The 26,936-nt window shown below is 42.1% G+C and overlaps 1 protein-coding gene across 2 annotated transcripts in view; it reads right to left on the reverse strand.

The window, feature by feature from the left end:
* Positions 1 to 7,657: 7,657 nt before the first annotated feature.
* SEPHS1 (selenophosphate synthetase 1) overlaps positions 7,658 to 26,936 on the reverse strand; it is a 43,346-nt gene continuing 24,067 nt past the window's right edge. For both annotated transcript variants that reach the window (XM_075274018.1, XM_075274017.1), the window contains exons 5-9: positions 20,414 to 20,568; positions 13,427 to 13,517; positions 12,781 to 12,880; positions 9,523 to 9,735; positions 7,658 to 9,081 (exon numbers count right to left, since the gene is read on the reverse strand). In XM_075274018.1, the coding sequence (XP_075130119.1) occupies positions 8,867 to 9,081; positions 9,523 to 9,735; positions 12,781 to 12,880; positions 13,427 to 13,517; positions 20,414 to 20,568 (774 nt within the window). In that variant the 3' untranslated portion in view covers positions 7,658 to 8,866. The remainder of the gene's footprint in view (positions 9,082 to 9,522; positions 9,736 to 12,780; positions 12,881 to 13,426; positions 13,518 to 20,413; positions 20,569 to 26,936) is intronic.

Consider the following 26,936-nt stretch of genomic DNA (forward strand, 5'->3'; position numbering starts at 1 on the left):
ATCATGTCCTAGTCCTATACAACAGAGAACTGGCGGTAATGCTGTGACTCCCGTTTGAGAGGAATTAATCTTTTTCATGAGGGGCCAAAATCCCAGCTGATCCCCCTCCTGGATGCTTTTCCCGTTACTTTCCTGTCATTATGTAAGACAAGTCCCTGGTGGTGAGATCACAGGAGCTACCCAACTTCCATGACAGCTAGGAGTCTTATGAATCCTTCCCGACCTGTCAAAGTAACAGTATGTATCGAGGTTACCTGTAGCAAGCGTCAATAGATGCATAGGAACTTTGCAATAGAATTCAATACACTTGGAAAAACAATTCAAAATGGGGTAAAATTGGTGAAAAAGTACATTTGTGCAACTTTCTTACAGGCTTCATTTCTACGCTGTTCACTCTGCAGCCAAAATGACACGTCACTAGAGATGAGCGAACAGTGAAATGTTCCAAGTTCGATTCGAGTAGCCGATCAATACGCAACTGTTCGATCGAACATTGAACCCCATTATAGTCTATAGGGAAAAATACTTGTTTAGGGGGAAACCAATGTTCGACTCAGGAGGGTCACCAAGTCCACTATGATACCTCAGCAAATGATGCCAACACCTCTGCAATGCAACTGGGACAGCAGGGGAAGCATGTCTGGGGGCATCTAACAAGCCCAAGTCACAGTTTTACCCCAACATCACAGCCCATCAACTACACACTTTCCACACTCAAAAAAACCCACTATGAAAGTGGAAAAATACCTGGAAACCTTTTTTCCTCCCCATTGGATGAACAGAAACCCAAATTTTACTCTAATGAAACCTTAACAAGCACCCCTTTAAATCACGTTGCCCATGACAACCACAGATGGAATAGGCAATGGGAAATCCAACAGTACCCACCCTTAACTGTCATTGTAAATGTGTGTGTGTGTGCGATGTGGTAATTCGCTTTCTTGGCCCTTAACGTGAGCCCTTCCAAATTAAGTTAGAGGCCCATAAGCTGAGTTACCAGCAGAGATTGAGGCCCTTTAACTTAGTTGAGCCTTGCACCAGCAGTGTTTTTGGCCCTTGGAGTGAGTTTAGCCTCTAACCAGCAGAGTTGGGTGAAATCAGGGTGGATTCAGCCTCTAACCAGCAGAGTTGGGTGAAATCAGGGTGGATTCAGCCTCTAACCAGTAGAGTTTGGTGAAATCATGGTGGATTCAGCCTCTAACCAGCAGAGTTTGGGGAAATCAGGGTGGATTGAGGCTAGAAGGATCAGAATTGTGCAACGCAGATGGTGGAGGAATATGAGGAGGAAATTTTAAAGGTAGAGCGCAGACATGACAATTCATGTTGGGGTGCTTGACACTGGTGGGCACGAAAATGATGGGTCTATCCAGTGGCATTTTGATGAAAGTCAGCCGGTCGGCACTCTCAGCTGACAGCCGGCTGCGCTTATCCATGATGATACCACTGGCTGCGCTGAAAACCCTTTCAGATAGCACGCTGGCGACAGGACAGAACAGCACCTCCAAGATGTATAGGGCAAGTTCAAGCCACAGGTACAACTTCAACACCCAATACGTGTAGGGCGCAGAGGAGAGGACAGGGCTGTGGTCGGACAGGTATTCACACAACATGCACCTATACTTTTCCCGCCAGGTGACACTAGATCCCTCAGTGCCGGGAGTTTGGCGAGGGGGTGCCATTAACGTGTCCCAGAGCTTAGACAGTGTGGACCGGACGGCACTTGTTCGCCTCATGGAGGAACTGTCCTCTCTGCCACCAATGACACTTGATGGAAACATCTCCATCATGTTCTGCACCAATTGCTTGTGGCAGTCATTAATGCGATTGGCCCTCCCCTCTACCGGAATAAAAGACGAGATGTTATTTTTATACCGGGAGTCAAGGATTGCAAATATCCAGTACTAGTTGCTCTCCATTATTTTGACTACGTGCTTGTCACTTAAAAAGCACCCCAACATGAAATCAGCCATGTGTGCCAGAGTGTTACTTGGCATGACTTAGCTGCCCCCACTGGAAAGATCACTCTCCATTTCCTCCTCCTCCTCCCTTTCGCCCCATCTGCGTTGCAAGAATGGGACGCATTGAACTTCCCTGGTAGCCTCCTGTGTCACAATCATATCATCTGCCATGTCTTCATCCTCCTCCTCCTCCGTCATTAAACGCTGTGAAGCGGACAGGTGTGTGGAACTACTCTCCTGCTGTGACGGTTCTGCTGCTATCCCTTACTCCTCAGTGTGATCTGCGTTATCCCTGATGGCAATGAGGGATTCTCGGATCACACACTAGTGCGTCGTCACAGCTGACCCTCTTGGTGGACTCCTCAAACACCCGTAGGATTTCACATAGGTCTCCCATCCATGGCCACTCATGGTTGAGAAACTGAGGGAGCTTTCTTTGTGGCACCCTAGGTTTTTGGAGATGGTACTCCATCAAACGTCTCTGCTGCTCAACCACTCTGATCAACATATGATATGTTGAGTTTCAGCGTGTGGGGACGTCGTACAACAGCCGGTGTTCTGGCAGATGTAGGCGTTGCTGGAGTTTTTTTAGGCTAGCAGCGGCCACTGTAGACTTGCGGCCACTGTAGACTTTTATCAGTAGCTCGTGCACATTTGGGTATGCCTTTAAAAAACGTTGCACCACTAGGTTGAAGACGTGGGCCAGGCATGGAACATGTTGGAGGCTGGCAAGCTCCAGAGCTGCTACCAGGTTCCTGCCGTTATCAGACACGACCATGCCTGGGCCCAGGTGCAGCGGTTCAAACCATATTGCTGTCTCATTGAGGAGGGCATCCCTCACCTCGGAGGCAGTGTGCTGTCTGTCCCCCAAGCTGATGAGCTTCAGCACGGCCTGCTAACATCTACCCATGCCAGTGCTGCAACGTTTCCAACTTGTAGCTGGAGTCAATTTAGCGGAGGGTGTTGTTTCAGAGCCCCTGCAAGGAATGATAGGCAGGGAGACGAGGTACACCGACCCATTTTGTGACCCAGTCCCAGCCTCAACTACATTCACCCAGTGTGCCGTCAGTGAAATGTAGCGTCCCTGTCCACATGCACTTGTCCACACGTCGGTGGTTAAGTGGACCTTTGTGCAAAGCGCGGAACTTAGGGCCCGCCTGATGTTGAGTGACATGTGCTGGTGCAAGGCAGGGACGACACACCAGGAGAAGTAGGGACGGCATAGCGAGGTACCGCACTTGCCATCAGGTCCCGGAAGGCCGGATTTTCCATAAGCTGGAACGGCAACATCTCCTGGGCCAGGAGTTTGGAGATGTGCACGTTCAAGGCTTGTGCATGTGGATGGTTAGCGCTGTATTTTTCCCTGTGCTGAAATGTCTGAGAGATGGTGGGTTGCTTGGAGGAGGCGCATGATGGTGCAGGAGAAGGAGCTGAGACAGGAACAGGGGAGGATGAGGGAGAAGTCCCCAAAGTGGCGGAGCCAGATGTTGCGGTGTCCTGGCTGGTGCTCTGGATTGCAGCGCCAGCACTGGCAACAGTGGGACAGGCAGTTGCGGCAACGCCGGACGACGATTGTCCTGTGTTTGCTCTCTCCCACTGAGCCCAGTGCTTGGATTCCAAATGACAGCGCAAGGAAGTGATCGAAACGTTGCTCTTTTCAGAGCCCCTACTCAGTTTTGAGTGGCAAATTGTGCAAACCGCACTATATTTGTCCTCCGCGCATTCCTTGAAAAATCTCCACACCATCGAGGAACATGCCTTCGATGGGGGAGTTTTTCTGGGCTGGCTATGATGGGGAACATCTTGGGCCATTCTGGGTGTGGCCCGGCTTCGGCGAAGCAGCTGACCTCTGCCTCTGGACATGCCTCTGCCTCTAGCTACCCTCTTTGGTGCTGCACCTCTCTCAACATCGACACTGCTTTCCCCGATTGACATCCCCCCTGTCCAGGTCGGGTAATTGTCCTCGTCCTCCACCACCTCCTCTGCCAATTCCTCTGTTGCCTCCTCCTCCTGCACACCGCACATGGCAACAGGCTGTCATGATGGCAACTGTGTTTCGTCATCGTCACTGAGGGTGGGTTCGCTGGTCAACCACCACAAAATCAACAGGAGATGGAGGAGACTCCGGTGCTTGGGCGTCTGGACACAGAAAGTCGTCTGGTAGCTCCGTGGAATCGGGAAATGGAGGCACAGGGAGAGGGATAGTTAAAGGACCAGAGAACAGCTCCTGGGAGCAGGGAAAGTTGGGATTACTCTGCTGGGAAGATTGGGCATTTTGGGAAGAAGGCTGACCAGAATGTTGTGTAGGAGGAGGAGTTGAGGTAGAGGCTGACTGGCTTGTGGATAATGTGGTGGAATCATTATCCGCCAGTCATTGTAATACATGTTCCTGGTGCTCGGGCCTAGTTAGTTTTGTGCCCTGCACCCTACTTAATGTGGCCAGCAAGCTGGGGACTGTGGAGAAGCGCAATGCTTGCTGCCCCTGAGGAGTAGGCACGGAATGCGCTGTGGCTTCACCACGACCTTGCTCCCCAGCAGCATTTCCACGCCCCTGGCCTTGTCCACATCCCTTACCGGTAGCCTTCTGCATTTTTAGATGGTTTTGATGGTTTGGTGGGTACACACCGTGACAACCTGGATGAAGCGTATATAGCCTGAGAATTAGAATGTATATCCCACAGTCAGTCAGGAACGCCCTTCCTCACAGCAGCGCCTATAGCGCTGTACTGTGAGAGTGGTGAGGAACGCCTCCCTCACCTCCTGATAGTGCTCATCCATATCTCCTCACAGTTCAGCATCAATGCTGGGCGGTAAGCCACGCCCCCTCTCACAGTACAGAGCAATAGATGCGACTGTGAGCAAGGGTGTTCCTGACTAACTGTCAGAAACGCCCTTCTGACAGTGAAGAGCTACGGTACCGGCACCGATAGCTCTTCACCGGTGGCACAGAACGTGAAAGCCAATAGTACGCTGAATTTAGCGCACTGTCGGCTTTCTAGCGGTGTATTACACCGCATGTGCCCTACGAGGTGAAAGGTCCTCTTTAAAGCAGACCTGTGTAACTGTCTATGGGGATGCAACATTATTGATAGGAAATACTACACTGGATACAATTACCTGACACATAACCATACCTAGTATATATGCAAACTCATCACTTTCCTTTTGTACTGAATCTTTACAATGTGCACTTGAATGTCCATGCGTTTACTTTAATTGACATTGTGATCCATATGTACTGACAATGACTGCTATTATAGTGATTACAGATTACTATAATCTGCAATTACTGAGTCCGCTCCTCCTTGGCTCCATAATCGCCATTAGTCGGACAGCCTGTCTCACGCTGTTGACTCTATAGTTTTATTTGAAAATGATGACCCTATGACCCCTATCTTGGGACAACCCAGACTTCCCTGCTGCCTAGCGCTCCACTTTTCTTCACCGTACTCCGGACTTGCTGCCTCTCTGCTTCCACTGGGTTAACTTGACCTCTTCGCTCCTACCCCACTCACAATACTACCACTCATTGGCAGTACACCCAATTCTACACCTCTCTTAAGAAACTGCATAATTTGTATACCCTTTGAAAGTCTTTGTATCTCATCCCTACTCCCATCGCATTTGTCTATAGCATGTTACTGGAGGATTCTACTGATCAATTGCCAGCATATATGGGGAATGGGGGTTTTGTTTCTGCTGGATGTGCGGTCTTCTGCCTTTCAGGCGTGTCACAAATTTTCCATTTCTTGTAAGGCACAGGTAACCAATTCTAAAATTCTCTCGCGTTTCATCAAGAACAGAGTCCTCTCTGTCCTTGATGAGATCTATCCCTCATCTCAGATTGATGCTGTCGATGCAAAATTGTTCAGGGTACGATGACACACATTTGATGGGGGAAGTTTACTCCTGTGCCCATTCTGGACCAATGTCTGTTGCGTCATTCAGACAATAACCGGTATCGCACTGGAGGATGACCTTGCTCCTCTCTTCCTTCCAATTGTCTCCAGGAAGTTCAAAAAGCATACCTACAGGTCACTTCCCTTCATTCTGGTTGCTCAAACTTTCATACCCAGGCTGTCCCCGTCCTTCTGACGTCTTGGTTGCAGGAGCTACTCCATATACATAGTATGGAAAACCTGCTACCTGAACTGAAGCAGAATAAGAGGGCCCATCAGCAGATGTGGCTCCTCTGGTATACCTTTTATTACTTTTTTTTTTTTATGTTATGCTTATTTTGTTACATTTTGCTGCTTCATTCCACTGCGTCAGAATATTTACTCATCCCCTCAGCCCTCCCTCAGCTACCATGTTGTTGTTCTTCCCGGTGTTCCTCTGTATCCCCCTTTTCAACTGTGGTTCATGTTGTTTCACTCCTCTTGTAAAACTTCAATAAAAAAATTTAATGCAAAAATCACAGATGTAAAATTATGGCCATGGTCAATAGGCTGTAAATCAGCATGATTGACATCTTATGCCATCATGTGTAATTATTGTTCCAAGCATCTAAACATGAATGGTTGGGGTGTGAGTGACTTTTAGTCAGTACTATCTATCTGAGTTTTTTTTTTTTAATTATTTTAGAAAACACTGAAAAAAAATTAAAAAGTGCCCTTAGCCTTTTAATATATAACATTAGCTTAAAGCCAGCCATACAAATTCAAGTAGGGGGAGGTTCTTTGCTTCTCTCCAGAGGTGTCCGTCAGCAGTTTAATCCGCTCTCCTGATGAGAATTAACATGCACACTTAGCCGCGTCTCTTGTGAGTGTTCGTGGGGGGAAACGAGAAAGAGAGCCAGTGATGTAATGCCTTCCGACATAAAACATAACATCATAGTGATAATAGGCAAAGCTAAAAAGTAACTTTTTGCACTTATTAATTTTACGCTCTGGTTTATCAAGCATGATCAAAATACACTTCTGTTACAGAGATTAGAGGGGTCACTTGTTAAGTGACTGAAGTAGCGTGAATGGATATGAACAATTATCACCATGATACACCAAATGTGAATAATTCTTTCCATTTCCAGTAAGTACGGACTGAAAGAAAGTTAATAGGAAGGTTCTATCACTGCCTAATGTAAATATCTACATAATCTACTTGCCAATATTGTTGACGCTCGTTTTGGATAGAAGAGCTTTCCATGTAAAAGGACCCTTAGAAATTCTGGAGAACATCACCAGAACCTGACAGCAAGAATGGTATGGTCTGCAAAACTAGCCTAGAAAATACTAAAACCTCAGCTTCCATTATAAATAATTTTAGGCTAGGGCCCCACATTGCAAAAAAGTCATCTTTTGGCCGACACGGAAATTGCTGCAAAAAAAATGCTGCATTTTACATTACCTCCAGAGTGGATGGGATTAGCTAGAATCATTGCAGAAATGCTCACATTTTTGTAAATTACAGTAAGTCAGTGATACCTATAGAAATGCTGGTGGTTTCCGTATAAGTATAATAGAGGCAGAAAGTCTGCAGAGGAAGACTCTGTAGACTTTCTGCGAAAAATGGTTTGGAAAAAAAACAACTTTTTTTTGCAATGATTCGCTGCATGGGACCTTACTTAGCCTTAAACAGATCTGTCATACCAGTCGCGGCTACCTTAAGAACAAAAGTCATGATTATAGTATGAGCAGGACTATTTTTTCCATTTCTTCAGACATACCATTGACTGCAATAAAAGAAACAAATACAGGATGTACAAGAGCAATAAAAAAAATTAAATATTTATTTGAATAACAAGTTTGGAGTTTAAGCTGCAATGTTGGCAATGTCAATTTTCTCTTTATTAGATCACAAACTCATGCACCAAATTGGAGAAGGAAAGAGCTACCAACTACTTAACAGCTGCTGATTTATAAAGAAAAAATATAAAGGCATGTAATCACTATACAAAATATAAAAATGTATGAAACACTATCAACCACAGAACAGAAAAGTTATTGATTATACTTAAAGTGTTTTGTACTTATGTGTGCGCACATTTAGAATTACTGAATTGAAGTGACTTAAGTTATCTTATCTTTAGATTTATTTGCATGTGGCCTGCAATTACGTTGTACTTAAACAGATCTAACCACGCTGCAGTTTCATGTGCTACTAGTAAGAAAGAGCTTTGTTAATATGGTACATATGAGAATTACAGAGGAAGAAAAAAAATCTTCTTAAACAGAAGTGCTTTAAGCTAATGGTGCACCCTTAGGACCCTTCAATGCCACAGTAAAATATGTACCTAGCATAGAAATGGTAAGAGAACACTACATTGAGAAGGAGTGGAGGGTACAAGGCTATAAGAGCACAAGCCTAAATAAGTCTAGTCTGTTTCATTTTTTAACAACAAAAAAAAAAAAGGCAAAATAAAAACAAACAATCATGCACCCTCCTGCCATGATCCACAGCCAATTTATTTATTGCCTCTCCATAATAACTTCCAAAGTCATCCAACATTGTCAGATCAATAATGATAAATACACATATATAAATGAAGACACTAACTGCTTGTTTGACACTACTAATGGCAATGTCTGTGCTGAGTGAAAGCACCTTTAAAAAAAGAGCCTATGCGGCAAGAGATAAGTGTCTATAGATTCAAAATGAATCAACTGTATCGGATAACATTTCTTCAACTTAGAAGCTGCCTCAATATTAGGTGCATCTTCAGTTAATGTAACAGGAAAGAGGGAAAAACAGACAGATAAAAAAATAAAACAGAACAAAAGGCAATGGACTTTTTTTTTTTTTACTTCTTAAATCCTACCCATTCGCATAACTGACCCAAGGCCACGACATGGGCAGACACAATGATATATATTTATATATATATATTTTCTTTACAATTATTTAAATTGCATGATGGTAAAGAATAGGGTCTATTTAAAAACAAAACAAAAAAGATAGGTAAGCCTAAATTAAGAGGTGGCGCCAGGTGTTGGGTTTACATTTTGAGTAGCAACTTGGGGGGCAACTTCTATGATTCGTGGCTTATCTATGATTCTGGCAGTGCGGTTGCCCTTTTCTACAATTCCAATGATCCATGCTTGATGACCTTCTCCATACTTCGGGGACTTGATTTCAGCACAAAACCGTGCAGCCTGTTCTCGCGGTAGACAAATTAGAAGTCCTCCTGCAAAGACCAGAAACTGTAAATGTAGCAAGCTTACCATTTACCTGTTTGTAGGTTCTTAAAGGGCACATACAACAGATCAGCATTTCTCAGTGAATAGCTAATAACTATTTTACTAACAAAATGATATAATGTTATATATATGTATATTTCTGCTGTTTTATTAGCCTCTGCATAGAACAGTGCTTGTCACATACACTGCATAGAACAGCAGAGATCCAGCTGTCATGGCAGCCATTCTGCTTCAGAGCAGCCACATTTAAAAGACCCAGCATTTGCCCTACTATTACGGCAGATGTCAGGAAGGGGTTAAAACCCTGGTATTTGTGATATTATATACACATGCACACACAAATTATTGTAGTTGAAGAGACAGGGTGAAGCAAATAGATACAAAGATGACGGTTCTCATATTGAGTGGAAAGTTTTTCAGGGACTTACCGGAGGTTTCAGGGCATGATCCATGCATAAGGCCAAACATATTTCCACAGGCCTTGCTAACAGCAGCCATTTTGGCTAACACAGGAAGGTTATGGATGACAAAAGAAACCTCATTCCGTTGCTGTTTCGCCAAGTTTTGTGCATGTCCTAAAATCCCAAAACCTGTTATATCAGTAGCAGCATGTGCATTAAACGTGTGCATGAGACCGGCAGCTAGAAAGAGAAGGAACACACTGTATTAAACCAAATGTGAATCAAGAGCCAAATCAATTAAAATGTAGATCAGCAATATCTGCTCATTTTTATGTACAACTATCGGAACCATGACAGTGATAAGGGTAAAGGATTAGCCATATCCAAATGTATTTATGTATTAAAGTGTAGCCTACAGCAGGGCTTTAAGATTACCAGCGTTTCCCAGGCTAAAAATACTAGTGACTCGTCTTAAGGATAGGTTATCATTATCAGATCAGTGAGGTTCCAACACCAGGCACCCCCACTGATCAGCTGTTCTCAGAATCTTATACACAGAGAATGGAGCTGGAAGCAGGCCAGTAGTGGCCAGAACAGCTTGCTTCAGATCGACTTTCATTCACTTGAATAGGAGCTAAGCTTCAGTGACTTGTTTCAAGCACTACAAAGTGAACAGTTGTCTGTTTCTTACTTCATTCCCTGTGTATCAGAACTCAGAACAAATGTTCATTGGTTGACTCTGATTTTGGATCACCACTATTTGGATATTAATTACCTACCCTTAGCATAGGGCATATTTTTAGCATGGAAAAACCTTGTTACATAAAAACAAATGCTTGACTTCTATTGGCTTGCAGTTTACCATTGAAAATTTGGGTCCAGGGCCTAAGAGCCCTGTCACACAGTATTCAAGAAATACGAGTTCTGAGGCTCACAGCATCATTATTCAGTATGATGTTTGGAGTTCAGATCAGAACACCAAGATCAACCCAGGAAATACGTCTGTATCAGAGACTGTATTTCTTGACCCAAACAGTTGAGTGAAAGGGCCATTAGGGCACACGTAGATAATCTTTCCACCATGATCTCACCACAAATCCACAGAAAGTCTGCATGTTACATGTAGAGCTTTCTGTGGTTCACTGCAGGTTTCAGCGCTTTACCAAATCCGCAGCAGAATCTACCACAGAATGTGCAGGGGAATTTGCAAATTGTTTGCCAAATTGTGTGCAGATTAGGCAGTGTTTTTCTGCTTCCCATTCATTCGGAGTCCTCAGGCAGAACTGATTTTGAGGGGGAAAAAAAATCCACGAAAAAAAACAAAAACAAAAAAAAACAAAAAACACACACTTGGGGAGTGGAAAATGAAAAGGAGGCAATTGTGCACCTCAAATTCCTCTGCCAAAGTATGGACACGGCCCTTCGTGTGTATTTCCATTTTCTGTGCAACGCAAATGTGTAAACATCCATCCACTACAGCAAGACATTATATTAACTTATGCAATAAAAAAAAAATGCATAAAAGCTGTATTCAGAAACAGAATCAGCTACGTGTATCATCCCAACCCAAAGCAATGATAAGATTAAGTATCTTTATTATATCACGTAACTAGAGTAAAGGTCAGCTATTAAAATTATCTTTATACATACAATATTATAAAAGGACTTAATACCTAAACCATTAAATAAACAGCTGCTAACTCTGATTAACAGAATTATAGGTCCAGAAAAATATGTATACAAAAAAAAATTATATAGGTTTTCAGAAGGAAAAAAAAAAAAAAAAGCCCCAAAACATTTTTCCCTTTAAAAGGCCTTAAGACTAACCAAAAATTTATATATTATATATATATACTTTATATTGAAAGTACACTAGAGTACTAAAGTTTTTAAGTGACAGTAGCAAGACGTTAAAGGGAGTCTATCATTGCAAAAATGCAATTCAGCGCACTGTCGGCTTTGCCGGTATGTGCCCCAGTGGTGGAGATATCGGCCCCGTTAGTTTCAGTACCAATATCTCCCACTGTCAGAAGGGCGTTCCTCATAGATCAGCGTCATCGCTGTGAGGAACACCCCCTCTGACAGTACAAGGCTATGTTAGAGTACAGTCAGAGGGGGCGTTCCTCACAGCGCTGACGCTGATCTATGCGGAACGCCCTTCTGACAGTGGGGAGATATTGGTACTGAAACTAACAGTACCAATCTCTCCATCACCACCACTGAATTCAGCGCACTGTCAGCTTTCTGGCAGCATCTAAAACCGCACTTTCATGAGGACATAAAAGGTCCTCTTTATTCACTCTGTATTGTAGCCTTTATAAACATTATTCCCGCAGTACCATTAGTTTTCAGATGCAGTAGGTAGATTTTGAATAAAATAGCCTTTTCCTCAGTATCTAGAGTCGCTCGCATTTCTGAGCCGCTCTGACTTTTTTCGTCCGCATGCTTAGTTCACACTTTCCTTCTGAAATCAAAGATGGCGCACGAAGCACAGTATGGTCTACCAAGACTTGAAGTGGCTGAGCTTACTGCCCATGTGTAAGATTTCATGCAAGGTGGATGTCAGAGTGACTCAGAGATGCTAGTGACACAGCTAGCATGAAGACAAAGGGGGAAGGCTCTGGCTCTAAACTAAGTAGAGGATGGCATCTAATGAAAAATAGGCAGGATTCAGCAAGGACGTGGATCTGCTCTATGAATAAAGAAAACGCTCCCTGTGCCATCAAGAGAGGATTTAGATACAGAGGAAAAAGAGATTTATTCAAAGTCTACCTTCTGCATCCTAAAACTAAAAGGTACTGTTTGAATAGCCTTTCTAATGGCTACAATAAAGAGTTTTGGTTTTTTGACTCCCTTTAAAAAAAAAAAAAAGGTGCTGGAGTAAGAGGGACAGACGAGTATACATTTTTTTTTTTTTTTTCACTCCCCCAGCTTTTTGCCTGGACAACCCCTATAAGGGGTTAAGTGGACATGATCTCTAATATAGGATCAGACAAGTAAAAATTTAAACTTTCAATTTTGACATCAACCAACTTGAAGTTTCCTCATATAGAATTGCAATACAATCATGGCATGAGAAATCAAATCAATGGCCAGTGTAACACAAAATTCAGATTCATTTCAGTAGAGGTAAGCAAATCACAAAATTCCTGTGCTTGTGTAAAGACTGTATTTTCACTTTGAACAAACTATCAATTTTATATTTAAGAAGTTCAACACTTGCAGCCTTTAACAATTTAGCATGTTATAAATAACTAGCTACACTCTGAGCATACATAACAGTACCCGTTCGGTTTAGCCGTGCCATGTTCATCATTGCCTCCTGATACGCCAACTCGACGTCTTCCTGGGTGACCACCAGTTTAATTTTATTCCATTTTTCTGGCTATAGACAGAAAAAAATAAATACAAAATTATTGTATATAATATATACACATTTATTTTTATAGCTTAAAAAACCCCGAAACATATCACACTTTAATCTTCATCAGTTTACCACGACATAAAGAGCTGTAAGGTTCAGTTTTACTTGGAAATTCTACACAAAATATCGGATACTTTAGCAGTTTGTGTTTTGTTTTGTTTTTTTCAGCAGTGTGTTATCCTACATGCTAAATATGGGGCTTACTAGTGCTCCAGGTCTGGGGACATATTGCTATGATGCATTTGCATTATTCATCTAGTGTTAAATTCAATTTAGCATAGCTCATTGAGCAGAAGTGTAGAGAGAATATTATTAGGCATTTTTGTTTAGTAAGACACCAGTTTATTACTTTTCCCCATATCAAACTTACCCCGTCTGTGGATACAATACATGTAAATTAGAATAACCCCCATCTAGAAGGGCAGTGAAATGAACACACTGTTGGCTCACTACCGTACCAAGAATTGTTATTTTCTGTAGAATGAGGATATACAGCAGTTTACTTACAATATCTAGCCACTGATGAACTGCTACTGCAACTTGAGTTCCCAAAGGCTTGGTCAATACAAGGACATCCCCAGGTACTGCATTATCTGGCCTGTATAGATACAAGGACACACAGTATGTCACATATATAAATATATTTTTCACAATCATAGCTTTCTTTAGCTAAGCAATATTAAAAAGGAGACTTATCACCATTTCCACATCCTTGATTCATTCAATCAGCCCCGCTCCAAAGATTCCAATGCAGTAAGAATTTTTTCTCTAGCCCCACCATTCCTGAGCAGTCAGAACTGCGTTTCAGCACCTACTATACTAAGTGAGCTTTGTGTAAGGTGGGGTATCCCGAGCTGAAGCAGAGAATTCAGGACAATCAACCTGACAGAACAAACGCCTGGGTTCTGAAACTATCAGCACCAATTGCTCAGGAATGGTGGGGGTCTAGAGGAAAAAGTTCAAGAGAGACAGAATGAGTGTAGATGCACCATTTGAAGAATACAAACAACCAGAGGTGGCGAAAGGTCCTCTCTAAGTTCCTATTAATGTTAAAGGGGTTCCATATATATTAAAATATGAGAAGTTTTCAAACCCCAAATTGAGTTTTCATACCTAAGAGCTATCCACAGGATAGGTTATCAGTATGTGATCTGTTGGGATGCGACTCCTATTCAAATAATAGGAGTGGTGCTGCAAGACCCAATAATGACTGCTATACAGTGGACGGCGCTGGTACTATTACTTGCATTGAAGCAACCTATGTAAGCTCCCTTTTCACTGATCCAGTTTCTCAAGCTGACCTGTGTGAGGTTCAGGTGTCATGCTCCCGCATTTTGCAATGTGAAAACCCTATTTGGAAATGGAAAACCTATTTGAAAGGAGATGTCTAGCATGGGTTAAATAGAAAGAAGACACCACACCAACCCTCCACTGTTTGTTTCAGCATCCCTGCTGCTGCCCACATCCTGGTCCCTCTGAATATACAAAGAATGTGGGCTCTGTCAGTCACTGATCGTGGCATTTCGTATCTATGAAGACAGGACCAGGAAGCATAGACAAGCTGGGAGAAGTGAGTATGAGAAGAGAAGTGGTGGGGGATTAAGATATAAGCACTTTAACCCACTATATGACAGACAGAATGTGTTGTATACTTCTATTGAGAACTACTGGTACATAAAAGACAAGTAATGAGAATTTAAAACAAATGATTCCACATTCTTAGAATATCCTTCAAGAAAATTCTATAAGTGTATATTCTATAGTGGTTGCTTTCTCTCCAGTATCTAAATATATGAACATATTAAAGGTAACTTTGTGAGCATCTTACACAACACCATTTTCCCCTCTTTATACACAGAAGTAAATCATTTTCTTCTAACTGCAGTTTATCTGGAGTCCTAACAAATACAGATTGTAAGGCCCCATTCACACGGACCGCGTATTTTGGTCCCGATTTTGATGCGGAAAGCCGCTTCATAATGGGATCAAAATGTGCCTGCCACAACTGTCGTGGCTTCCCGCTCTGGAGTAGGCTCAAATGAATGAGCCTAGTCCGGAGGGTGCTGTCGCGAGGCGGATGCCGCGGCTGAAGTAGCCGCGGAATCCGCCTCAAGAAAGGGCAGCTCGCTTCTTTTTTCCGCTAGCGGGAAGAAACCGCTGGCGGAAAAAAGAATGCTAGTGGTCTGCATAGACGGGGCGGATTTTGAGGAGGATTCAGCACCAAAATCCGCCCCTCTTACCCTGTGTGAACGAGCCCTATGGGTGCTCCTTGTACATCTACAATAGATAAAAAAAAAAAAAAAAAAAAAGTATGAGGAACAAAGATAAAGGAACTACATTCTGTACCCAAAATGTAACTGGTAATAAAAGAAAAAAAGAAAAGATTATATTTTACAATATTATATAAATTACACATCTACAACTTCTAATTACTGTATACTGCATGAGAAACACATAACTCTTTTTTCTCCATACTGTGTGGTAGGCTGCCCCCTGCTGGTGAGTTGGTGGATATGCTTGCAGTTAAATGAATAACTGTTGTATTTGCTCCTAAACAAGGACTCATGTTTTTTTCCTTCGCTCCACTGGTAATGCCCCTGTTGCCAGCGATGGTATACTTAATTCACTTACCACCAACTTTATTTAGAAAGTGTGAGCTTTGTTCCATTTTATACCCCCCACCAACCCCCACTCTAACCTGCAGATTTTTGAAGTTGCTGCCGTAGAGACTACTGTAGAAATTAGTCTCTTTGTACCACATAAAGGATCTCATATGAGCTCAGAGAGACACCTTCCTGACAACAGACATTGTAGGAATAGTCAGCGTGGGAACAGTGCACAAGTTTACTAAAGCTGACAAGTGAATTGACACTGCAACCAGAGTGCTACCAACAGGGAACTTTGAGAAAATTTCTTTAAATCCATCACTTCATGTTAAAGCTACTTTGGAACAACTTACAACGCATTCACTATTTACATTATGTGGTGCTGAAAAAAAAATTCAAGTTTTCCCCCCATACTGAAAGTGAAAATAGAAACTTAGGAAATATGAATTAGTTTCTTGAAAAACTAAAAAATTTTATTGACATAAAAGTTTTCAGACCCTATGGATCCTTTTTCAGGGGTCCCAGTCTTACAGAGATCTTGTGGGTTAGGTCTGCGTTCCACTTGGCAGCTCGGCCCCGGAGCCCCCTCCCCCCCTCATCCCTTTCGTGTGCCTGCTGCCCTTTCCCGCCTCTCCTTTTTATTTTCCTGCTTTCCCCTTCCTACCCCTCCTTTACCTCTTTAGCGTTCCTTGGCGGTGTCGGTGCCTCTCTCACTTTATTGCTGGAGTAGAGGCTCGGTCCCCGCGCTCCTTGTTCTGTTTTTAGCTTTTGGGCCCTTATTTTGTTTGTAGACCATCCTTGTTTTGCTGCTGGCTTGTTCATCGCCTCAAACTGTTCTCCCTTTTTTGTTTGTTCTTGTGTTTTATAAATAAAGAATTTGTTTTCAGACCCTTTCCCAAAATGTTCTTCAGCTAGGTTACTGAGCAGAAATTACAGCCTCCAGTGTTTGTGGCCACATGGATCTGGGGAGTTTCTACCATTCTTCTATGCAGATACTCTCAAGCTCTGTCAGGTTGGATGGGGGCCACTTGTGCATAGTCATTTTTATGTCTCTCCAGAGATGTTGGGTTCAAGTCAGGGCTGTGGCTGGGCCTCAAGGATATTCACAGAGTTGTACCTAAGACACATTTTATTTTATTATTATTTTGGCATAATCTTGTTGAACCTTTGGCCCAGTCTGATGTCTAGAGCACTCACCAGGTTTTCAATGCGAATATTTCTATACTTTGCTTCACTTAGGCCCTGTTCACACGGGGCAAGAGGGGGCGGATTTTGGCGCAGAATCCCCGTCATAATCCGCCCTCCCACAATGCTAGCGGCAAAGAAACGAGCTGCCCTTTCTACATGTGGATTCCGCGGCTGAATCAGTCCGCCTCGCGACAGCACCCTCTGGACTACGCCCATTCATTTGGGCCTAATCCAGAGCAGAAAGCTGTGGTCGCGTCGCGGCAGCCGTGACGGAATATGCACACGCGTAATCACGTGTGAACTAGCCCTTACATTTCATGCAACCTTGACCAGGCTGTCTGTCTCAGCAACTGAAACAAACATACATCATGAGGCTGCCACCAACATGCTTCACTGTAGGGATGGTATTGGACAGGTGAGGGGAATTGCCTGGTTGCCTCTAGACACTTAGAATTGAGACCACAAAGCTCAATCTTGGTTTTATCAGACAAATTTTATTTCTCACTGTCCAAGTGTCCTTTAGGAATATTTTTTCCCATTCAAGTGTCTTTTACTGGTCACTCTGCCACAAAGTCTATATTGGAGAAGTTGGATTTTTTGCCACCTCTCTTACCAAGGTGCTCCTCCCCCAATTACTTAGTTTGGAGAGGTGACCAGTTCTAGGAACAGTGCTGATTGTTACAAACACTATTTTTTTTTGTCCCCTTCTCCAGATCTTTGCCTCCATGGTCTACAGGCAGGTTTTCCTTGTCATGTATATACAACCTTATATAGAAAGGGGTGTGAGTTTCCAAATCACGTCCTACTGAATTTATTTCTGCTTTCCAAAAGATGTCCAAGAGAGACGAGAGGCCCCCAGAGCTAAAGTTCAAGTATCATAGCAAAGGGTCTGAATATAAATGCCCATGTGAAATTTTAGTTTTTCCTTTTTAAATTAGTCATTTTTGTTTGAAATTTTTGTAATTAGAAATTCTGTTTCCACATTTTCATTATGGGGCATTAAAGGGAAGATTGATGGTGTAAGTATGATTAACATTTTAAATACAAGGCCTTAAAGTAACGAAATGTTAAAAAAACAAAAGGGTCTGAAGACATTTTAAATGTACTAACTTTTTTGTCCTCCACTCTAATCTTTACAGCTGTTTATATTGCTGTATTACAAAATGTTGCATGTTTTTTTTCAGACATTTCTGTAAACTATTTTACTCACTGGGAACACTTTACACTTTTGTTCTGCACTGTGATTGCCATAACTCACATCAGTTCCTGTCTCCAGTAGTGCTCATACTAATAATAATGTTTCCATTTGAAAGACACACTAACTTATTTGACTGTGGGAGACTACCTAGTGGAAACCCATGCAAACATGGGAAGTCCTTAAAACTCCATGCAGATGTGGCTACATGCACATGACCATATATATGCATGTAACCGGGCATGACTGAACAGCTCAGATGGCGCCATGGATTACATCAGTTTGCCATGCATGCCACTACAGCTCCAATCACTGACCTCATTGAGCTCGGGTGCAAAAACGGACAAGAATAGGACCCTGTCCTGAGTTTTGCCCTGGGCTCACTAACCCATACCTGGGTCTGTGAAAATAAACAGCCATGTGTATTGTGCCATAGAAATGAATGGGTCAGTGTGTGCTAGCTGTGATAAACAGGGCTAGCACACTGACAATACACATGTTTGTATGCATAAGCCCTTATTTGGACATAAAACTTGGGGCCCCAATGCTGAAAAGCAACATTGAAAAATCCAACACTGGAAAAAAAATAGTTACTGGCTACTATATGAGGTAATTCTGAGGGAGTGAAATGCTAAAATCACTAGTAGATCATGATATCTTTTTACCTCAGGTCTCGACACAATGGTGATGGACATGCTTATTTGTTCCTCCACTAAGTCCTAGAATCAATGTGTTAAAGTAGAGAAATAAGATTATGTCCCATTAAGGACAAGAACTGGTATGAATTACTATTTGTATTTTGCAATACCCTGGTCTATAGTCGCTCACTCTGCCAAATCAGTATCCCTGCGCTATGCTGAGGAGGCCCAATAGGCCGAAACAGTGCTGTCCATAGCTGGGAATCTGTTCCTTTTGGAATAGAAATACTAATTTGGCAATTAACCCCTTCCTGACATGCGCCGTAATAGTACGGCGCATGTCGGGTCTGTAACTATGGCAACCGCCCTGGAGCCGGGCGGCCGCCATAGCCGCCGGGTGTCTACTGCTTTAAGTAGTAGACAACCGGCTCTAATGCCTGCGATCGGTCCCCGGACTGATCGGAGGCATTAACCCCTCCGGCGACACGTTCAAAGGCGCCGGAGGCGCCATTTTCCCGGCGGCGCATGGGCGCCGCCATCTTGCCGGTGATCGCCGGCTCCTGGAGCATGCTCCAGGGCCGACGTCACGTTGGCATGACAGGCTTGTCTGCAAATTCTCTCTTTTGCAGGCTGGTCTATGCAGCCTGCAAAAGAAAGAATGATTTTTTGCAATGCATTAGCATTGTAATGCATTGCATTAGTGATCAGACCCCCTGGGGTTCAACACCCCTAGGGGGTCTAATAAATGCAAAAAAAAAAAAAAAAAAAAAATATATAAAAAGTATTACAAATTCAAATCACTCCCCTTTCCATAGAACACATATAAAAGTAGTTAAAAACTGTGAAACACATACATGTTAGGTATCCCTGTGTCTGAAATCGCCCGCTCTACAAATCTATAAAAATATTTTTCTTGTTTGGTAAACGCCGTAGCGGGGAAAATAGTCAAAAGTGCCAAACTGCCGTTTTTTCACTGTTTTGATTCTGATAAAAATTTGAATAAAAAGTGATCAAGCAATAGCATTTCCCGAAAATGGTAGAAATAAAAAGTACACCCGGCCCCGCAAAAAAAGACGCCCTACGCATCCCCGTACACTGACTTACAAAAAAGTTACGGCTGTCGGAATATGGCGACTTTTAGAAAAAAAAAATTAACACAGTTTTGGATTTTTTTTAAGGGGTCAAAATGTAAATAAAACCATATAAACTTGGTATCCCTGGAACCGTACCAAAACACAGAATACAGGGGACATGTCATTTTGGTTGCACAGTGAACGCCATAAAAACCAAAGCCCGTAAGAAAGTTGCAGAAATGCATTTTTTCTTCAAATCCCCCCCATTCTGAATTTTTTCCTGCTTCCCAGTACATTATATAGAATAATTAATGGTGGCACCATGAAGAAAAATTTGTCCCGCAAAAATTAAGACCTCATATGGCTCTGGGAGCTGAGAAATAAAAAAAAGTTATGGGGTTTAGAAAGAGGGGAGTCAAAAAACGAAAATCAAAAAATGCCATCAGCGGGAAAGGGTTAAATCCGCATCATGATTAATTAGACTTTTTAACTGAGTCATGCATGATGTTAAGGATGCTGCCCTCTAGAGGGCGGCGTACAGAGTGCACTGTTCTCCTAATTACATCCTGGAGAATAGATTTGAATATTTTTTACCCAGAATCCCTAGCGTAGCAGGAATGACTTGTAAGTCTCCGTACTGCCTATGTAGGCACACACTCTCCCTGATGTGTACGATTATTCCCTGACCCTATTTGTATTTTGTTATAAAATTACTAGTCAGGTAATAAAACAGACTTATTCATGATACAAGGTAGTGAATGTAGTCTTGTTATACCATACATTTAGCAACTCACATGATGAACTCATTAGGCTGACATACAGTTGTGGCAACTCCTCCTAGAACTACCCAAGGATTTAGTACAGTTTGGCCTCCCGTAACAGAAGTCCCCGCTTCTTCTGCAGCATCCTTGAAGCCCTGAATGATGAGAGGCATCACCTTGTCTCTTTCCTAAAGTACAAAATATATATATGCAGATTACTAAAATATATACAGCTTCTAAGACACTGCATGCATATTCACATTCACGGTGTGCAGAATTTTCTCCTTTGTCAGTTGATGCACTTCTCTGGGTTCTATACTCTACCCCAAAATTTATCATTAAACCAAATTTTTTTATTTACCGTATATACTCGAGTATAAGCCGACCCGAATATAAGCAGAGACCCCTAATTTTACCACAAAAACCTGGGAAAACTTATTGACTCGAGTATAAGCCGAGTGGGGAAATGCAGCAGCTACTGGAAAATTAAAAAAATTAAAATGGTCATAGTTTTTGAGTGTAGTAGTTGCTGGGGAAGGGGAGGGGGTGTTTTGATTGTCTGTCTGCCCCTTCCCTGAGCTTGAGGACTGTGTTTTTTTTCCCCCACTTGGAATTCAGTCTGGCTGAATATAGGGCATCTGCAGTGCTCCTATTAACCCCTTCCTGACTGAAAAGGAGCACTGCAGATACCCTATATTCAGTAGACCGGGCACTTTCATACACAGGGATACCTAATGTGTTTGTGTTTCACAGTCATTTTCCACTTTTATATGTATTCTAGGGAAAGGCGTGATTTAGAACTTTTATTTTATTTTTTTAAAGCTTGTTTTCCCACTATTTTATGGGAGATTCTATTCTATACACTATACATTACTATTGCGGCTGGTCATAGACCCTGACAAAATATATATATAATATTTTTTTTTTTTTTTGCTTGACCCAAGTGTAAGCTGAGGGAGGATTTTTCAGCACAAAAACTGTGCCGAAAAACTCAGCTTATACTCGAGTATATACGGTATTTATTTTTTTACACTACCTTTTTGAATGCCAAGGTGATATTTCTACATCTTATCTCATTACTAGTTGGAATATCTGCAGGGTTTCACTGGGCAGTCCGTTTTAATGCTGGGTAAGCCTTCATACATGATGTCCTATTAGTTTTTGTGCCGTTAATAGCCCCATTATGAGTGCATTTTACCCTTCTCCCTGAGGCAGGGGTATGAATAATACAGAGCAGTATTACTTCTACTACTAGTGGTGGTTTCTTTACATGTACGGTAATTCTGCCAGAAGTACCTGTAAAGTAGCACACAATTGATTGAGAAAAGATGAAGTGACCAGGCCTGGACTGGCCCACTAGGGTACCGATGAATCCCCTAGTAGGCCCCACTGCTGTGCAGAAGCAGGGATTGGTAAGTGAATGCAGCCAGTTCTCCCTGGTTTTGCCAATACCATTGTTAAAAAGTGGCAATCCGACCCGGGTCTGCTACTAGTACAGCAGGAAGCCTGTACACTCCCCAATTTGTAGGCCACAGTCCCATACAGTGGCCCCTTCACTAGTTCTTTCCTCCAGTACAATGGCCACTATTGTGTGGGGGCTAACATTCTGTGAGAGGAGGACAGTAGTGTGTATGGGACATTAGATGGGATTAAAAAGGGTTGTCCAAGCTTTTTTTTTTTTTTTTAGTTCCCACCAACTTCAATAAATGATGAGATGCAGTGAAGGTGCTTGGGCCCTATATAATGGACGGAGCTTTCTGGTTCCAGCCCTGTGTTGTGTACAGAAAAGCCAGATGCAGCTCTGTACAGCTGATGGGGCCAAAGGATAGACCATAAAGAAAATTAGGCCCGGAAAAGCCCTTTTTATATTCCCATCTAATGCCTCACACACTTTAAAGTTCACCCCGTTCATATCATCCCCCCTCCCATTATTTCCCCACACAATATAATGGCTTTATCACTGGACCAGTGAAGGGGCCACTCAATGGGGGAGGGGAAAATTAGACTGACAACCCCTTTAAAGAGCTTGGTCTTAGATTGGAGTGACCCTGTATCAGTCAGAAAGGAAGGTATAAAAACAAAAAAACAAAAAACAAAAAACCCAAACACTTATCTGTCGCCAGCATCCAGCTGTCCCCTGCCAATGTCCATTCAGTCTACTGGTAACACCTCATTTCTAGAAATCCTGTACCCAATTGGTCTCAGCGATCACATGAGGTGCATGCACCAGACTGAATGGACATTGAAGGTGGACAACTGAGAAATGGGGACAGGCAAATATATATATATGTACAGTGGCGTAACAGCAGTGGTAGCAGCTGCCACAGGACCTGGGACATTAGGGGCCGCTACCCCTGCGTTTTTTTTTTCCTTAATAGGCTCCTTAATATCCCCACACCCTCAAGGGCCCCATACCTTCCCTACCATAAGTAGATGCAGGGCTGCAGATGCCTTTTGTAAAAGCTTCCGCACACAGCAGCTTCCTGTGCCGCCCCTCCTCAGTATCGGAGTGTGAGGGGAGACATTCTGTGCGATGTATCTGCTCTCTTCACTGCTAGACAGAGCTGCACAGCCACATGTAAGTATATTTTTGGATAAAATATGTATAGATGTGTATATGTGTTTACATCATGTGTCTTATATATTGTGTGAGTCCAGTATGTGTGTAGATAGGTGTGTGTATATGTTGTATATGAATGTATGTGTGTGAGTAGATGTGTATATGTGTAAGTATATACAGCATATCAATGTCTGTCTATCTCTCTCTCCATCTCTATGTGCTTCTATACATGTCTACCATTATACATACTAGAATTGTATTTTATAATGTGATGTTTAGGCCCGGTTCACATCTGTGTTGAGGTTTCCGTTCGTGGAGTCTGCTTGGGACCCCCCAAACAGAAACCGCATTAAAAAGCGGTTACTTTCAGGGTCTCCAATTATTATACTCTGGGGTCTGAAAAGACCCCCTCCGAGTATAATAATTGTTCATGGGTGTTCATTATGGGGCATAATGTGTGGTGTGTGCAGGGGCCACTATGGGGCATAATAGAGCGCGCAGGAATGCGGCGGAGGTCGGTCGAGGTCTTCAGTGTCAGTGGGGGGGGGGGGGGGATGTCAAACGTTCGCCACGGGGTCCCGCCATATATGTATATATATATTTTTTTAATTTTACACCTTCTGCCTGCCACATGGGTTGCTCCAATTCCTGTACAATCTCTTTAAAAGCTTTATCCATCTTCCTTGTATTGAAGGATAGGTCAATATTACATCTGCAGTGGTCCGACAGCCAAGAACTCAGTAAATCAGATGTTCGAGGACAGTGCAGCTACAAGTACTGTTAATTCCAGGAGTTATGCTGCTTGCCATACAGGATGTAGTGGTTGGTTTAGGTAGTGCAGTGGTCAGAAGTAAACAGACTTTTCTCACATTACAGGCTATAAGATGCTGCAGAATCATTTCTGTGCAGTGTACAGAGAATGCCATGTGCAGATATGTACAGGCTATGAAAAGGCAACAGCCCAACTCCTCTTCATTCACTGTGTGATTAGAGTCCAGATCCTCCCCCCTACACTCACTGTGAACCAGTCAATTTGGAAGATAACTAAAGATAGAACTTCCTTAGTTACATATACATAGTAGATGAGGTTGGATGAAAACCATCAAGTCCAACCTATAACCCCACAGTCCCCTACAGTGTTGATCCAGAGGAAGGCAAAAAAAAAAACCCATGAGGCTCATGTCAATTACTAACTGGGAGTAAATTAGGCACAAGGGATATACCTAGTGACATCAACTTTAGAGAGATTTTTCAGGCAGATAACAGCAACATTTTTATTTAAAGTGCATTAAATTTGGTCCAGAATCACAAGTTCTACTAAAATTAAATGAAGTTGTCTGAAAAGTAAGGGACCATTTAATGACATGATACAACAGAAAGTCTCTTCTTCTACAATTGATTTCTAGTATTAGTATAAAAACACAGCAATCATACAATATCCATCAAGACTAACAAATAAAAAACATAAGAGTAACATAATTAAATATATGCAAATCCCTTAGTGGTGTTCATTTCAGTTTCTGGCTCACACAACACTCTAGAAGCACCACAAATATTAATTTGCCTTACAACAACTTTGGCATATCTGACATCAGTAGGAAACAGATTGAGACCAGAGTTTAATAAAAGTCTCCTCTGGATATTCATTCTCTCTGTAGATTTAGGTTTATTAGACCTACAAAAATACCTAAACACTAGACCATAACTGGTACCAATACCCATGCAAAACCCTACAAACTACCTATCTGATATCAGTACCCAGTTTGATGCAATAATCTTACACAACCATTGTACAAATTACCAACTACAAATTTTGGAAGCCTCGTGACGAAGCAGGGTGCAAAATGCGCGTCGGGGCTCTGAGTGGAGGTCGCAGTGGTGAGCATCTATTTATTGTTACCACATTGGAGTTATGCTTCTGACTTATATTCCTTCTGTCCACGAGTATGCCTGTATTGAGGTTTATGTGTAGTGTTAGCTTTATTCTTTTTGGCAGATATATGGGTTAATTTATCTTCACAATAGGATTAAATATTGCCTATTGGTCACTATCTATCAATCTTTTGAATGCCATTTGATATTTTTGTATCACATGATCTTACTCATAGTCATGATTATTTCATCTTATATGCATGAGTTTGATATGGGATATTTACAGTTCTCTATATACTCACACATCCAGAGCTCCAGTACATGAATATACAATCATGTTTTTGATGCTGCCCTACGACCTCAACACTCCTTTTTGTTTTGCGTTTTTAAAGGATTTTATTATACGTCTTGTTTTTTTCTCATATTTGTACACAATAAAATTTATATTTGTTAATTTGTAGAATGGTTGTTTAAAGGGGCTCTATCACTGGGAAAAGTCATTTTTATCTAAACACATCCTTGCATAGCCTTTAGAAATGCTACTTCACACCTACCTTTAGTATGTAAATTGCCTCAGTGGTTTCTGAATAAGTCTGTTTTTATTCATATGCTAATGAGCTTCCAGCCAGCTCAGGAAGTTCCCAGCAGCACTCGTCTCTGCTTTTATCTTCTATATGTGTGTGCAAACAGGAAGCTGAGTCATCAGCAGCAGCAGCAGTCTCCCATAGAAAACAACAGGGAGAGGTGTGCACAATGTATCATGCACCAGACTAATTAGCATATGAATAAATATGGACTTATCCAGAAACCACTGAGGCAATTTACATACTAAAGGTAGGTGTGGAATAGACTTTCTAAAGGCTATGCAAGGATGTAATTAGTTAAAAATGACTTTTCCTAGTGATAGAGCCCCTTTAAGATTCTTGCATCAATTTGGGTACAGATATCACATAGATTTAGGTTTATAACTGCAGTTCTGGAAAGGGATATCTGCACTCCACGACACAGCAAGAAATGGTACATAAACACTGGCAGGCACCAACACCTCTTATTTTCACATTAGCTGGAGTAGCCATTCTACGTACATGTTTGATTAGCTATATTACTTGCCTGCATATACGCCTGATGATATGTATCAATGTTGTGTTCTGCTAACTGATGTTAATTACTACATATTAATAGCCACACATTGGCATCATTTTTTAAAGTATTTGCAATCCTTTGTTAACCAATTGTATTGGGTTTGAAAACCTCTTTACCTGCCCCCACCCCCCAGAATCCACTACTACTTTGCCTTAAAATGAAACAAAATAAAATAATTACAATGTATAAAATAAAAAGTACCAAAAGTGAAAAGTGTGTCCTAGATGTACAAAAGAAAATTTGAGTATTTCCATTTTGGATATCTATTGCATTTTCTCAGGAGATTTCATAAATGTCCAACATATGGGATTTTTTATATCGCTAAAGCAGGGCTCTCTAGGAAAATGCTCAGCTAGTTTAGAAACTCTCACAGACGTTAATGCGTTTGGGGAACCCCCATTCAGGAGGAAGCATGAATAAATGAGCGAAGAAACATTGTTTTGGGAATTTTGTCAAAAAGTTTAATACTCCTGCAGCTTTGGTAAAAACTACACAAATAAGCCCAAATGCAGATATGATAACAAATGAAGATACAGCAAGACATCCTCTTCCACTTCCTATCAGAAGCAAAGTTTTTCACAAGGGCCTTATGTGGATTCAAGTTTCTGTTTACATACTAACTAAAGAAGAGTGTAAAATCTATCTGTACCGATACTGATGTGTTTGGTGGTTTGCTAGCTGCCCACGATATTCAACATCTGAGACAAATCAGAAGGGGACATGTCAGTTTTCTCAGCCAGAACCCAGTCTGGATTTCTCTATGAGGCTACGAGTCCCTGGCTCCTCTAGCTGTACTGTCCTGTTTTACATGCCAGGGATCATGCTCCCCTGAGTGCAGGAGGCCTTAAAGGGGTTGTCCCATCTCAAGGATCCTATCTATACTGCTAGCTTATGTGGATTTAAGACTTTTATCAAAACTGCTTTGTTTGGCCGCTATCTGAGATTATTCACTTTATTGTTTACACCATGCATTTCCATAAC

The sequence above is a fragment of the Leptodactylus fuscus genome, chromosome 5, assembly GCF_031893055.1.
Source record: "Leptodactylus fuscus isolate aLepFus1 chromosome 5, aLepFus1.hap2, whole genome shotgun sequence".
NCBI lineage: Eukaryota > Metazoa > Chordata > Amphibia > Anura > Leptodactylidae > Leptodactylus > Leptodactylus fuscus.